This window comes from Schistocerca serialis, chromosome 5 (genome assembly GCF_023864345.2).
Source record: "Schistocerca serialis cubense isolate TAMUIC-IGC-003099 chromosome 5, iqSchSeri2.2, whole genome shotgun sequence".
Classification (NCBI taxonomy): Eukaryota; Metazoa; Arthropoda; class Insecta; order Orthoptera; family Acrididae; genus Schistocerca; species Schistocerca serialis.
The window spans coordinates 138323941-138340889 of record NC_064642.1 but is presented as its reverse complement, the minus strand read 5'-3'; the positions used below and the strand labels follow the sequence as shown (position 1 = coordinate 138340889).

The window sequence follows — 16949 nt, the reverse complement described above, 5'->3', positions numbered from 1 at the left end:
TATTAGTTTATGTTGTATGGCAAGTTGTTGATGTATTATTTTTGCTACATTGTCATGTCTTCTGGGGTATTCTGTATTTGCTAGTATTGTACATCCGCTTGTGATGTGATCTACTGTTTCTATTTGTTGTTTGCAAAGTCTGCATTTATCTGTTGTGGTATTGGGATCTTTAATAATATGCTTGCTGTAATATCTGGTGTTTATTGTTTGACCCTGTATTGCAATCATGAATCCTTCCATCTCACTGTATATATTGCCTTTTCTTAGCCAAGTGTTGGATGCGTTTTGATCGATGTGTGGCTGTGTTAGATGAGATGGGTGCTTGCCATGTAGTGTTTTCTTTTTCCAATTTACTTTCTTCGTATCTGTTGATGTTATGTGATCTAAAGGATTGTAGAAGTGGTTATGAAATTGCAGTGGTGTAGCAGATGTATTTATATGAGTGATTGCTTTGTGTGTATTGCTAGTTTCTGCTCGTTCTAGAAAGAATGTTCTTAAATTGTATACCTGTCCATAATGAAGGTTTTTTATGTCGATAAATCCCCTTCCTCCTTCCTTTCTGCTTAATGTGGGTCTTTCTGTTACTGAATGTATGTGATGTATTCTATATTTGTGGCATTGTGATCGTGTAAGTGTATTTAGTGCTTCTAGGTCTGTGTTACTCCATTTCAATACGCCAAATGAGTAGGTCAATATTGGTATAGCAAAGTATTTATAGCTTTCTTCTTGTTTCTTGCTGTCAATTCTGTTTTCAGCATTTTTGTTAGTCTTTGTCTACATTTTTCTTTTAGTTCTTCTTTAATATTTGTATTATCTATTCCTATTTTTTGTCTGGATCCTAGATATTTATAGGCATCTGTTTTTTCCATCACTTATATGCAGTCGCTGTGGTTATCCAATATGTAATCTTCTTGTTTAGTGTGTTTTCCCTTGACTATGCTATTTTTCTTACATTTGTCTGTTCCAAAAGCCATATTTATATCATTGCTGGATACTTCTGTTATCTTTAGTAATTGACTGAGTTGTTGATTTGTTGCTGCCAGTTGTTTTAGATCATCCATGTATAGCAAATGTGTGATTTTGTGTGGGTATGTTCCAGTAATATTATATCCATAATTTGTATTATTTAGCACGTTGGATAGTGGGTTCAGAGCAAGGCAGAACCAGAAAGGACTTAATGAGTCTCCTTGGTGTATTCCACACTTAATCTGTATTGGCTGTGATGTGATATTATTTGAATTTGTTTGGATATTAAGTGTGGTTTTCCAATTTTTCATTACTACGTTTAGGAACTGTATTAATTTAGGATCTACTTTGTATATTTCCAATATCTGTAGTAACCATGAGTGGGGTACACTATCAAAATCTTTTTGGTAATCAGTGTATGTGTAGTGCAGTGACCTTTGTTTAGTTTTAGCTTGAGATGTCACCTCTGCATCTATTATCAGTTGCTCTTTGCATCCTCGTGCTCCTTTGCAGCAGCCTTTTTGTTCTTCATTTATAATTTTGTTGTGTGTTGTATGTGTCATTAATTTCTGTGTAATGACTGAAAATAATATTTTGTATATTGTTGGTAGGCATGTTATGGGGTGATATTTTGCTGGGTTTGCTGTGTCTGCTAGGTCTTTAGGTTTCAGATAAGTTATTCCTTGTGTAAGTGTATCAGGGACTGTGTATGGGTCTGCAATGTAATTGTTAAACATTTTAGCTAGATGTGAATGTGTTGAGGTGAACTTCTTTAGCCAGAAATTTGCTATTTTATCATTTCCAGGGGCTTTCCAATTGTGTGTAGAATTAATTGCTTGGGTGACTTCATGTTGCAAAATTATCACTTCAGGCATTTGTGGTATCATCTTGTATGTGTCTGTTTCTGCTTGTATCCACCGTGCATGCCTGTTATGTTGTACCGGGTTTGACCATATGTTGCTCCAGAAGTGTTCCATGTCTGTTATGTTTAGTGGATTGTCTATTTTGATGTGTGTGTTATCTGCTGTCTGGTAAAATTTCTTCTGGTTTGTGTTGAATGTTTGGTTTTGTCTCCTTCTATTTTCACTTTTTTTGTATCTTCTAAGTCATTTGGCCAATGCTTGTAATTTCTGCTTCTTTTCATCTAATTGCTCTATCGCTTCTTCTTGTGAGATTTTACCTAACCTTATTCGTTTTTTGTCTGATATTTCATTTCTTATAAATTGTGTCAGCTGTCCAATGTCTTTTCTCAGTTTTTCTATTCAGATCTGTAGCCTGTGTTGGCATGCTGGTTTTGTGGGTTTCTTCTGTGTGTTGGTTGGTTCTGATCTCTGCCTAGTGTGTATATTTAGTGTAGTGAGTGCTCCTATATAAACCAGTAGTTGTAACTCTTCCATAGTTGTATTTTCATTTATTTTGTTGTGTATGATTTTGTTGATAGTTGTTATTGTTGTTTCGACTTGTGGGTTATTTGGTGGTTTATGCAAGAATGGTGTAATGTCTGTATTTGTGTCTTTGTATTCTATACATGTCAGCTGAAATTTTTCTTCTATATCTAACCTGTGTGTCACTTCATGTTCTATTTGTGCTTGTTCTGGTGGCTGTCTTAAGATTTCATTTTCCTCTGATTGTTTAATTGATGCGTGGTGTTATTTGTTTCTTTGCTCTGGGATGTTTGAGTCAATTACTGTATTTTCTTCTTCTTCTGATTGCACATTATTTTGTTCCAGTATTTGTTGTACTTGATGTTTGATGTTTCCTAATTTTGACTGGGGTAACCTGTTATTTTTTATTATTACACGGGTCTGATCAGCTAGTCGTTGTTCTGTTAAAAATTTTAATTCTGGGTATCTGGTAATAAATTTTGTGTATACTTGTGATCTGTATCCAGTTGTGTTGGTTCCTAAGTTTGTTGCTTGGTAATAACAGAACATGAGGTGTCTAGAGTGGTTGCAGGAAGCATATCCAGCAAAACAACTCTATTTGGATTTAAATCATTTTCCATGTGGCTAGCAGTGTCGTTACCATTGTGGACGGGCATAGGGTTCAAGCGTTGTCCCCGACCATGACAGCACTTGTCCGAGGCTTCATTAGTTCTGTCCTGAACCAACTAATCACACTAAAAGGGGGGTTAGCCCTATTAGTGGTTTGTTCTTTTTGTCGCCTTTTACGACTGGCAGAACACACCGGAGGCCTATTCTTTTCCCGGGTCTCCACGGGGTTTATTATTACTATTATTATTATTATTATTATTACTAGCATTATTATTATTATCATTTGGTTTCACAATATGGCATAGCTCCATTCAGCAGTACTAAACAGTCCTCCAAAGTAGTACGTTCAGTTAACGACTTAACAATTGCAAATTTCAGGGAAAGCCTACAGCAGTTAGACTGGGATGAGGTGTACCGTGAACCTGATGCCAATTTAAAATATAATTTATTTCATGTAATGCATTTGAAACCTGCTTCCCCAAGAAAATAGTTAAATATACTTGTAAGAAACTGTGTAACAAACCATGGCTTACTAAGGGTGTAAAAATATCTTGTAACTGGGAAAGGGAAATGTTTCTGACAGCAAGAAAGAGTAGTGACCCAGAAACTATCAAACATTATAAAAACTACTGTGCTATATTAAGAAAAGTTATTAAAAAATCCAGAAGCATGTGTATCACGCCTGAAATCAGCAACTCTGATAATAAAATTAAAACAATTTGGAATATTATTAAAAGAGAAACAGGTCAACCAAGAGCACAGGAAGCCAGTATTACCATCAAATTGAATGAAAACTTTACGAACAAAAAGTCAGAAGTTGAAAATATTTTTAATAATCATTTTCTAAATGTTGTGGATATAGTAGGATCCAGGTGTTCATTAGAAGATGCTAGGCCGTTAATGGAAGAGGCCATACCTATGCAATTTGATACAATTGACATCTCACCCACTTCTCCCTCTGAAATTCGGAAAATAATAAACTTGCTTAAATGCAAAAACTCACATGGAATTGATGGCATTTCCAGCAAAATACTAAAAGCTTGTTCTCAACAGATAAGTAAGATTCTCAGCTACCTTTGTAATAGCTCTCTGGAACAGGGCATTTTCCCTGATAGACTGAAATATACTATTGTTATACCTTTGCATAAAAAAGGGGATAGATCTGATGTCAACAATTACTGTCCAATCTCCCTTCTAACAGCGTTATCCAAAATTTTTGAGAAAGTAATGTATTCAAGAGTAGCTTCATATATCTGTAAAAATGAAGTACTAACAAAATGTCAGTTTGGTTTCCAGAAAGGTTTTTCAACAGAAAATGCCATATATGCTTTCACCAATCAAATTTTGAATGATCTGAATAATCGAACACCACCCATTGAGATTTTTTGTGATCTCTCAAAGGCTTTTGATTGTGTAAATCATGAAATTCTGCTAGACAAGCTCAAATATTGTGGCATGAGTGGGACAGTGCACAAATGGTTTAATTCGTACCTAACTGGAAGAGTGCAGAAATTTGAAATAAGCAGTTCTCATAATATGCAAAGATCAGCACATAACTGGGGAACTATCAAGAATGGGGTTCCACAAGGGTCGGTCTTGGGTCCTTTGTTGTTCTTAATACACTCCTGGAAATGGAAAAAAGAACACATTGACACCGGTGTGTCAGACCCACCATACTTGCTCCGGACACTGCGAGAGGGCTGTACAAGCAATGATCAAACGCACGGCACAGCGGACACACCAGGAACCGCGGTGTTGGCCGTCGAATGGCGCTAGCTGCGCAGCATTTGTGCACCGCCGCCGTCAGTGTCAGCCAGTTTGCCATGGCATACGGAGCTCCATCGCAGTCTTTAACACTGGTAGCATGCCGCGACAGCGTGGACGTGAACCGTATGTGCAGTTGACGGACTTTGAGCGAGGGCGTATAGTGGGCATGCGGGAGGCCGGGTGGACGTACCACCGAATTGCTCAACACGTGGGGCGTGAGGTCTCCACAGTACATCGATGTTGTCGCCAGTGGTCGGCGGAAGGTGCACGTGCCCGTCGACCTGGGACCGGACCGCAGCGACGCACGGATGCACGCCAAGACCGTAGGATCCTACGCAGTGCCGTAGGGGACCGCACCGCCACTTCCCAGCAAATTAGGGACCCTGTTGCTCCTGGGGTATCGGCGAGGACCATTCGCAACCGTCTCCATGAAGCTGGGCTACGGTCCCGCACACCGTTAGGCCGTCTTCCGCTCACGCCCCAACATCGTGCAGTCCGCCTCCAGTGGTGTCGCGACAGGCGTGAATGGAGGGACGAATGGAGACGTGTCGTCTTCAGCGATGACAGTCGCTTCTGCCTTGGTGCCAATGATGGTCGTATGCGTGTTTGGTGCCGTGCAGGTGAGCGCCACAATCAGGACTGCATACGACCGAGGCACACAGGGCCAACACCAGGCATCATGGTGTGGGGAGCGATCTCTTACACTGGCCGTACACCACTGGTGATCGTCGAGGGGACACTGAATAGTGCACAGTACATCCAAACCGTCATCGAACCCATTGTTCTACCATTCCTAGACCGGCAAGGGAACTTGCTGTTCCAACAGGACAATGCACGTCCGCATGTATCCCGTGCCACCCAACGTGCTCTAGAAGGTGTAAGTCAACTACCCTGGCCAGCAAGATCTCCGGATCTGTCCCCCATTGAGCATGTTTGGGACTGGATGAAGCGTCGTCTCACGCGGTCTGCACATCCAGCACGAACGCTGGTCCAACTGAGGCGCCAGGTGGAAATGGCATGGCAAGCCGTTCCACAGGACTACATCCAGCATCTCTACGATCGTCTCCATGGGAGAATAGCAGCCTGCATTGCTGCGAAAGGTGGATATACACTGTACTAGTGCCGACATTGTGCATGCTCTGTTGCCTGTGTCTATGTGCCTGTGGTTCTGTCAGTGTGATCATGTGATGTATCTGACCCCAGGAATGTGTCAATAAAGTTTCCCCTTCCTGGGACAATGAATTCACGGTGTTCTTATTTCAATTTCCAGGAGTGTATGTATTAATGCCTTGCTATTCTATATTCATGAAGAGACAAAGTTAGTTCTCTTTGCTGATGATACAAGTATAGTAATAACACCTGACAAACAAGAATTAACTGACGAAATTGTCAATAATGTCTTTCAGAAAATTACTAAGTGGTTCCTTGTAAACGGACTCTTACTGAATTTTGATAAGACACAGTACATACAGTTCCGTACAGTAAATGGTATGACGCCATTAATAAATATAGACCTTACTCAGAAGCATATAGCTAAGGTAGAATATTCAAATTTTTTAGGTGTGTCCATTGATGAGAGATTAAATTGGAAGAAACACATTGATGATCTGCTGAAACGTTTGAGTTCAGCTACTTATGCAATAAGGGTCATTGCAAATTTTGGTGATAAACATCTTAGTAAATTAGCTTACTACGCCTATTTTCACTCATTGCTTGCATATGGCATCATATTTTGGGGTAATTCATCACTGAGGAATAAAGTATTTATTGCACAAAAACGTGTAATCAGAATAATAGCTGGAGTCCATCCAAGATCATCCTGCAGACATTTATATCTAGGGATATTCACAGTAGCTTCTCAGTATATGTGCTCTCTTATGAAATTTGTTATTAACAACCAAACCCAATTCAAAAGTAATAGCAGTGTGTATAACTACAATACTAGGAGAAAGGATGATCTTCACTATTCAAGATTAATTCTAACTTTGGCACAGAAAGGGGTGAATTATACTGGCACTAAAGTCTTTGGTCACTTACCAAATAGTATCAAAAGTCTGACAGATAAAACCAACAAGTATTTAAGAAGAAATTAAAAGAATTTCTGAATGACAATTTCTTCTACTCCATAGAGGAATTTTTAGATATAAATTAAGAAAAAAAAGAAAAACCAAACAAAAAAAAATTAAAAAATAAAAATGTTATATTAACTTAATTATGTTGTTAAATTAACTTAATTATGTCATATATTGGAAAATTTGACTTGCTCCACATCATTACGAAATATCATATTCATGATCCATGGAATTAGTATTAATCTAATCTAATCTATCCAAAATTTTTGGGACTGGTGCTGCCATCTGTTGAAAACCTTACCTTTGGACTAACGGTCACCATCACCCTCGAAGTAGTTCCCACCTGCACATACACACTGGTCCCAGTACTTCTGCCACTGGTCAAATGTCTTCTGGAAGTCCTGTTCTTTGAGGGTGTTGATCACCGCCAGTGATCCTTCTTGAATCCTCTCTAGAGTGTTGAACTGATGGTGTTTCAAGTTGAGTTTCGGTTTTGGGAATAGCGCGAAGTCACAAGGTGCCAAATCTGGCGAGTATGGCGGGTGGGGTACAACTACCATGTTGTGTTTTGCCGAAAAGGTCCTGGTGAACAAGGACGTGTGACGGCACATTGTCATGATGCAACAGCCAGTTCCGTTGATGCCAAAGTTCGGGCCGCCGTCGCCGCATGTTTTCACAGAGCCGTCACAAAACGTCACAGTAGTACACGGGATTCACTGTTTGGTTGGGTGGGACGAATTCTTTGTGTACAATTCCCTTGGTATCAAAGAGAACGATGATCATGCTCGTCACTTTGCTCTTTACCTGTCTCACTTTTTTTGGTCTTGAAGAGTCCGGGCTCTTCCACTGGGACGATTGTTGCTTTGTCTCTGGGTCATAACCGTAAATCCAGCTCTCATCGCTAGTGATAACGGTGGCAAGGTTGGTTCATCAGATGCGGTGCGACAGAGGTCCATGCGCACTTCAACACACTGTGCTTTCTGATCGGCAGTCAAGATCCTTGGCATAAATTTTGCGGCGACACGATGCATGCCCAATTCATCAATTAACATTTGTTGACATGTCCCATAACCAATACCCATTTCATCCGCAAGGTCTTGAATCGTTTGATGCCAATCTGCACGAACCAATTGTTGAAGATTGGCAACAATGTCTGGTGTTGTGTGGCTAACGGGCCTTCCAATGTGAGCATCATCTTCGATGTGTGTACGGCCGGCCCTGAACCGAGCATGCCTCTCAAACACTTGCGTACAGCTGATGCTCTGTCCACCAAACACTTGCTGAATCATTGCAAGGGTCTCTTTAGCAATTTTCTTGAGATTCGCCCAGAATTTGATACACATGCGCTGTTCTGTTCACGGATCCATCGTAAAATCACCACACACACCAAACACAGAGTATTATGGAAATCACTGTGGACGCGCAACACGTTGTCCCAGTTGAATGCTACTCCGCATACTGACTCATCAGATATGCAGCTCTCACCACCTAGCGGTGCAAAGATCTACTACTCCTACTTTCCAGATGGCAGCACCAGTCCTGAAAATTTTGGATTCCATCTTGTATAACATTTTACAATTTCTGGTACGCCAAGATTACATATCAAATTTGATTTTCATCCTCCATTTATGTCTATCTGTCTATAAGTCTCTTCAGTATTTCTCCTTCCGATAGAGGTCTGAATTCCTTGAATCCATACGGTTGGTGGTCTCCCTTCTTTAATGTTTTCAAGCCATTGCTTGTGACTTAAGTAATAACTTGCCACTGTATCTTGTATATCAACATCACTTGCTCTTCGAAAGCATTGTTTTTCTCATGTACGTCTTGTAATACTTTCCTTTGTTTTCATGAGACAGCATTATTTCATCAATAAGCTAGTTTACCACTAGAGGGCACTCTTAATTACTTCCAGTAACATCATTTTCAACACTTTCCTTAAAAAAATTGTTTTCAACATTTTCACTAGAGAAACAGGCTACCTCTTTCATCTTAATATGTTTTTCTCCTCATTATCTAATACTGTGAAAAAATGTGGGAGATTGTCCAATTTAAGAATAGTAGTACTTTTTACTCCTTTTATCTGACTTTACTCCATTGCTGTTGAACGTTTTCATATTGGTAGCAACTTAGCATGTTATAATGGTATGTCGCTGCAGGAAAAGTTAAATAATATGTAACTGACAATATTAGGAAAAGGATAGATTGCCACTCGTTATATAGTGGAATGTTGAGTCGCGAACAGGCACTACAGAAAGACTAATAAACATGTAAGCTTTCAGCCAGAAGGCCTTCTTCTGAACTAGACAACTTACACATGTGTATCCTTTTCATAATACTGTCATTATTCCAGCCTGGATTTTCCATAATGTGTAATGGAGCATTTATTATGGCATCAGCCCACAATATGTGGTGCGCTCTGTGCTAGTCTATGTAAGTGCTACAGCTAGTTGCTATGTGCTTAGTTTGATGTTTGTCTGTTTAATAGCCATATATCTGTTTTCAGTCTCAATGTTTTAATAGATTTTAATCACATTGTCTGTATATGACTTCAGTGCCTTAGCTCATGATGGAGTTTTAAATAATGTAGTCGAAGTAAGTAATAGTTTTTATTTTCCATTTAGGAATTGTAATCACTTTGTATTCATGACTGGGAGCAATATATCATTTCTTCTTGTTGTTGTTGTTAAAAAAATTTAGGTAACTCCTTGTTCTTCTGAAGAAGATATCCTTAGTGGTATTGAAACCTGGATCAAGTCTAATAATAAATGAAAATCAGCAACTTATTGGCTATGTACTTTATTAATAGGACGCTATGAGATATAGTCTATGACCAGTCACAGTTTGTACTCACATGGTACTTTCTGTAGGTAATGTCTGTTCAACAGAGCCGCATGTGGGCACAGGATCTTGGGTTGCTAATCTAATATGAGTCTATGCAATAGCTTGGCATAAATGAAATAATTAAATTAACTGGAGGCCAGTAACTTTCATTTGAATAAGAAATTACAAGAACTATAATGCGAACATGATGGTTTTGCTGTAAAATTCACAATTACACTTGAAAATTGACACTGTGAACAGTTTTTATGAATTGGAAGCTTCATGAACACGTCACAGACTAAGTGGCAACTACAATTCTTGACATGCAGTTGATCATAGGATTCAGCTGTCACTATAATCAATTGAAAGCTTTCAGAGGTTTACATTTTTTATTTGTTCTTTTCCATCTGATTAATTTATACACAGAAATAAACAATTATTCATATATGGGCTTTCGTATGTGACCTTCCTGATAGTAATTGCTTTTATTAAGAAGTTGTTAAAGATATACATATGGTTTCTTCTCTTGCAAGTAAGCAATGTGACTTCCTCCTATGCATGCAGCATAGTTCGTTAATGATCTGTGCCATATGGTGCACTTCCTAATGCTTTCTTCATGAAAAGCTACCATTAGCCTTATACCTCAAAGGCATCTAATGGTAGCTTTGATGAAAGGGGTCAAATGCTAACTCATAAGAGTGTCATTTTGAGTTATTGCACATTATATGTTGATTAAATTCAAAAGTAAGAATATTATTGCAATTAAACACATCAATTTAGATATGAGACTGAGCAACAACTCATATCGGACAAGGATTGCGAAGGAAATTGCCTTTATTTTTTTTGAAGGAACTGTACCATTATATGAGAAAAGAATTTTACTCGTTTTTAAATAATAATGACTCTTAAATATATAACAACTTTCTTTGAGAGTATATAACATTCATGTTTAGAGTGAACTGTACTCACTGCCGCATATTTGTTACATGCTCTCTATAGCATGTGTGGTGGTCAGTGGCATCCTGAAGAGCATTGTGTTGCAGCATTGGTTAAGACAACTGCTACTGTTTGCTGTCCATCTACTGGGAAAATAGTTGTAATATGCCATGAAAAAATGTTTGGTACCCTGTAGAAGCTTGCAACTCTTTCTGGCCAAAGTAAATCTATGTAATTGGATAGGGCTTTGTTAGCTGCAATTATCAATAGCAATGCAACTTCCTCTTAAGTTGCAATATTGAATTGTGATACCTCTGAGTTTTATGATTGTAAGCTTACCTTATGAAGTTCTTTGAAAAGCGGATCTTTACTGGATATTGTAGTCTTCACAAATTCATGTTTCTCAAGCTGAGTCTGCTTAAGTTTTGTAGTAGTCTGTATTCAGTATGAGTCAGAGGGTAGGTGCCTAAGGTCAAGTATGAAAACACTGTACATTGGGAAATAGAAAGAATCTCAAATGAAATAAGTTATAACGAATATTGTGACTATTCAAGTGATATAAATATTGACAGACTGTGAGAAATGGAAATGTGATAAAAGGTTGCATATTTATTAAAGAATTAAATGGAAAGTAATGTGCTGAGAAGTTTTGAACCAAACATGTCAGAGGATTGGTGACTCAGATGTGCAGGGTTAACAATTGTTTAAAGGACATTGTGCCACCAAGCTGTATTTTAAATTATTTTATTTGCCCTATTTGTTTCGGACACTGACCATTGTCAAGTGGATCCATAGTAACAGATGTCGAATGGACAGTGCCTGGAACTAGAGATGCAAATAAAGTACTCTAAAACACAGCCCAGTGTAATAAAGTCCTCCTTCGAATTTACTGAGGCTGTAGGACCAATCCAGAAGAAACTGATTAACAACTGTGCATGCTACATGAAGAATGATACTTGCCCAAAATGATATTTAGTTTAATATTTAGATAATGCCATAGGAAATGATTTAGAGTGACGATAACCCCAGTGAAACTAGTTTGTAAGATGATCAAGGGTGTGATTAAAACCACTATTGATTAAATTTGCTGTCTAATAAGTAATGATGTTAATTGCAAATACTTCTATTTAATAATTAACTGTAACCAAAGACATTATATTACTATTAAATTTCTATACAGAAATGCTATCAACTATATCACAGATTGAAACAGCGATGGGAGATTTCTAATAGACACACAGTCACAACTGTAAAGCTTCCCTTGTTCATCTGTAGGCCTATGTAACAGCTTTGTTTCCAACTAAATAAATTCTGATGTTGTTGTTGTTGTTGTTGTTGTTGTGGTCTTCAGTCCTGAGACTGGTTTGATGCAGCTCTCCATGCTACTCTATCCTGTGCAAGCTTCTTCATCTCCCAGTACCTACTGCAACCTACATCCTTCTGAATCTGTTTAGTGTATTTATCTCTCGGTCTCCCTCTATGATTTTTACCCTCCACGCTGCCCTCCAATACTAAATTGGTGATCCCTTGATGCCTCAGAACATGTCCTACCAACCGATCCCTTCTTCTAGTCAAGTTGTGCCACAAACTTCTCTTCTCCCCAATCCTATTCAATACCTCCTCATTAGTTATGTGATCTACCCACCTTATCTTCAGCATTCTTCTGTAGCACCACATTTCGAAAGCTTCTATTCTCTTCTGGTCCAAACTAGTTATCGTCCATGTTTCACTTCCATACATGGCTACACTCCATACAAATACTTTCAGAAACGACTTCCTGACACTTAAATCTATACTCGCCCTAAATAGCAAAACTCCTTTACTACTTTAAGTGTCTCATTTCCTAATCTAATTCCCTCAGCATCACCTGATTTAATTTGACTACATTCCATTATCCTCGTTTTGCTTTTGTTGATGTTCATCTTGTATCCTCCTTTCAAGACACTGTCCATTCCGTTCAACTGCTCCTCCAAGTCCTTTGCTGTCTCTGATAGCCTTCATTAAATTGGTAACTACAAAATGAAAGTGGAGCAGTGTGATATGGTGAAAAACAGTTTCAGCAGTTAGGCATTTTTATGATGACTTTGCAATAAATTTACTGCCTTGTGAGTTTTATTGACAACTGTACAGGATTTCTAAAGAACGGTAGCATTCCTAAATATATCACTGGGAACAATACCACCTCCACTATTCGTTACTTAATGTGATGTAGCACAGGAATTATGCAGTAGTTTTCTCACTTCTCAGTGAATTAAAACTGTTCAAATGTAACAAGATGAAGATCAGGTAAGACTGAAGCTGAGCAGGCAGTGGACATCTGGGACAATTGTGTCTACAAATGAGACTATAAAATCTGGTAAAACCCCATAGGGTATTTTTTCACTATAAATGGATACTGGTGGAGCACCTAGGGAAGTTTTCATCCATTTGGAGGTGGTTATGGTCAAAGTCCTGAGTGGAACATAGGAGAACAGGAGAAGAGCGTGTTGGTCGATCGGAAACTGGAAGCTGAGAGGGCGAGGTGTCTCTGCCGTGGCCCTCAGTGACCCACATCCAAGACCCCATGCAATTCCTCCCAACACTCTTATTGGTTGAAAATTGCAACCCTAACTCTACCATAGTGCCCGACTGGTCAGCAGTCCACACCATGAGAACCATGCAAAGGTGAGCAGTGCACGCTGAAACTGTGGCCAGGCTGTGAATGGCCTCCACAGCAACCAAGTCAAAGCATGGAAGTTGAAATTGAAAAATAAAATTTTAAAATACTTTCATCCCATATCCCTGCAAACAAATGGCTTCTGCACAGTGACAACCAAATTCTCTCTCTCTCTCTCTCTCTCTCTCTCTCTCTCTCTCTCTCTCTCTCTCTCCCCCCCCCCCCCCCCCACACCTCCCTTCTACACACACACACACACACACACACACACACACACACACGATAGAGAGAGAGAGAGCTAGCTATATTTTTACTAGTACTAGTGTGGCTGAATTTGATTTTACACATTTGTTTACTTTTTACAGCTGTATAGTTTTGGAGAGACAGTATCAATACCATTCTGGACGGATTCTTGGAAACCTGATAGCTTCTACAATAAAATAGTGGAAAATAAATGTCGTGGGCTTCATACTCTGTGTCTCCTTGGTAAGTGATGAATGTCTTTTATCTTTAAATAAATGTAAAGAAGTAATTGATGTTTGTGTACCCTGAATGTAAATAAGACTCCTACACCATTTTATCATTTAATGCACAAATGTAGCTTTGCTCCCAGGAATCATTTTGACCCCCATGAGACACACTTCTCAACAATTTACCTAAACATCATCTCCTGTTTACGTGTTAAATTCATGATGCAACATGTTGGAGAGATACGCTTTGAATTATAATTAAATTATCAGAGTGTTTAGAAGGAATATAAGAACAACACTGCGGGAAGAGATTTACAAAGCAAACACAGGAGGAGGAGGAGGAGGAGGAGGAGGAGGAGGAGGAGAAGCCGCTGCTCCTCAAACATAGGCTTAAATCACTACTAATCCTTTTTTCTCCAGAGACAACCAAGAGTAAAATTCCACAAAAGCAACAGTAAAGAAGTACACTACCTGCAGTTAAAATACCAAAAAGAAGAGTGATTTAAGGGGAGTGATACTACTTCACCATCAATAATTTAAAAACTTCCACTCTATCACAAAAAATGTGCAAAGTGTGCACTACACACCCATAATCAGAATTGTAAAAGTAAATTGTTATTCAGGAGTATTGTAAAACAGTAAACAGATAAAATTTTTGATACAAATGAGTCATTTCCCAATCAGTATGTGTGACAGAAGTCATTGGTTATGATTTTCTGTGAATAATTCATAGGGGCAGTAAGTGTATGGGGCCTAACAATGAACAGTCAAATGAAGAAAGATTTAGTTAACTTAAGCAGATACTGTATACCTCACTGTAAGGTAGCAGTTTCAGAGATGGGTTCTATTCAGGTAAATTGCTATTTAGATAATTATTTAGATCAATAGGTAATTCAAGAACCCTTTATTCATGGATAAAATGATTTTTCCTCCCAGTGAATACAAATAATTATTTGTTATTTATTTTTCTAACTTTAACTAATGAATAACATAGACTACCATCACATCATCGTCTACTTCTTAGCACTTTCTCATTTATAACTTGTCTGTTCCTGTGCTAATTGTGGTTTCTTTTGGTGAATTATAAATTAGTTCTTTGTACATGTATGTGGCTCACAGTGAGAAAGTGCCAGGTCATAAATCAAACGGCATGGGATTCAACCCTCAGTTAGCCCTATGACCTTTTCTTGTACTTCTCAATCCTTTCACCTCTGCCAGTGATTTGGTAATGGGGAAAATGTTAAGTTGCAATGTGGTTCAGATTCCTTGTTAAAACTGTTGTGACCCTATAACTGGCTGGATAAACCAATTCAAAGGTTGGAAGAAGGCCAAGGACATAATATCCTTAGTAGGACTGTGCACAGGAAAGCAGTGTTGTGTTCAAACCAATGTACGATTTGAGTCCAGCTTTGCTTATTTTACAACATAACAGTTGCAACATAAAAATGCTTCGTAGGCAAATGCGTATGTCAGTTACATTTCTCACACAGCCCATGCAATTGACTCTGCACTCAACAGTACTTTCTTTCATTTGTTCCATCCTTCCCCTGCCAACATCTGGAAGTTCTGCTGATATAACTAGGAAAATGCATAAAAGGAGCCAACAAAGACTAATTTGCAATATCTTCAAATGGAATATCTGTTGTAGTTACTTGTTCGAGTTGCACATCTAAGATTGTTCGAATTAAGTGCTGATCCACCGTCGAACTTTCTGAGTCACTTAAAATGAAAAAATCAGGGAAAAAATTGTGGAAGAATATTGTGCGTATATCTCTTGTTGTGAATAATCTAGGGCAACTCATGTTTGCAGAAGAGCATGATGAAAGGTCAGAAATTATTTCGCAAATTTAAGTCTTCTGTGGTCCTATTGTTTGTTGAAATGCTGAACAATTAAAACATTTCTAATTATAGGATAAATATAACTAGTTGAAGGATACTTACTAGAAAAATAAATGAGAAACAAGCGATAGAAATAAATTTATTTATTAATGCATAAAGTAAAACAAGTGTGCATATGCTCGCGCGCGCAAACCCCCCCTCCGCCCCCCTCCCTCCCTCGATCTCACACACACACACACACACAGAGAGAGAGAGAGAGAGAGAGAGAGAGAGAGAGTTGTGAACACATGGTCAACCCACAGTAGGAGTTTTTTTTCTTATGTTTCCCCTCATTGGAGTGGTGGTTAACCTTGGAAGAGTAACCAAAACATTAGCATGGCTAAAATTTTCTGGTGCTCTTACATTTGATAGTGTGGCACAGTGCTAGATGGAATTCACAGAGAATTCACTTTTGAACTCGAAAACAGTTATTGCAACAGTAACTGAGAAATGAAACCAAATTCATGAAAGCCTCTAAAAATTGTCTATCATTAGGTCATTGGAATCAGAGGAAGGTAAGAAATGATAGATGAAGATGATGCTGAAAACTGTGGCAAAAATGATGATCTAGAATGTCAAATGATTTTCTGTTTAGTGGCAACACTGATAACAAGGGATACCATCACACTTTTGATGCACTGTGCTTACAGCAAATTGTTATGCTACAGCGGTTGCTAGTTTTGTTGTTCAAACATTGATTCAAAGGGAGAATACGTAATATTAGCCAAGATGAATCACAAAACCATACTCAAATGTAATGCTACTTGACATCCAAAGTCATCTGAAATAATTGAAAATGTTAAGGACAAACTCAAAGTTAGCCTGACATGAGTAATTTGTAGGATGCAGTGAAATTATTTGATCTGAGGTAAGTGTATGCACTTCCATAGAGATTTAGGTCATGGAAAATTTAAAAGAGGCACTAATTTTGAATGCATTAGAATTCATAATATGTTATGCTCCCTTTTCTGACACTGTGGATGTACTGCAAGTTGGAAGAAAGAGGTATTACAGACTTTTAGTACTACATAAAAGGTTGCAAAAACTGGAGAAAAGTTCCCTTGTACACTTCAACCCACTGACAACTTTCAAGAAAATGTCAGTTTGAAGAATTTTTTTGCTCCTCTGCACCAAAGGGATACCATTATATATTGCAGCACTGTCTTACTCATGATTTAAAAATGAGTGGGTCACCTGTACTGATGTCCATCATCAAGGGAAAGTTAAAACAAAATTCAGACATATAGTAGTCAAATAAATATGACGAGTCTGAAGATGAGTTAGTACAGAAGAAGAAAATGTTTTTTTTAGATTTCAGATCAGGTCCGCGAGGTAAAAGTATTTGCCAAGAATTAGAGGAGAATTGAAGTTTTCGTAACTTTTGTTGAAG

The 16949-nt window shown here is 38.3% G+C and overlaps 1 protein-coding gene across 3 annotated transcripts in view; it reads left to right on the top strand.

Annotated features, from left to right (window-relative positions):
• The window catches only part of LOC126480770 (diphthine methyl ester synthase), an 82195-nt gene that overhangs the window by 44790 nt on the left and 20456 nt on the right, over nucleotides 1-16949 (top strand). For all 3 annotated transcript variants that reach the window (XM_050104069.1, XM_050104068.1, XM_050104067.1), the window contains exon 3: nucleotides 13577-13697. In XM_050104069.1, the coding sequence (XP_049960026.1) occupies nucleotides 13577-13697 (121 nt within the window). The remainder of the gene's footprint in view (nucleotides 1-13576; nucleotides 13698-16949) is intronic.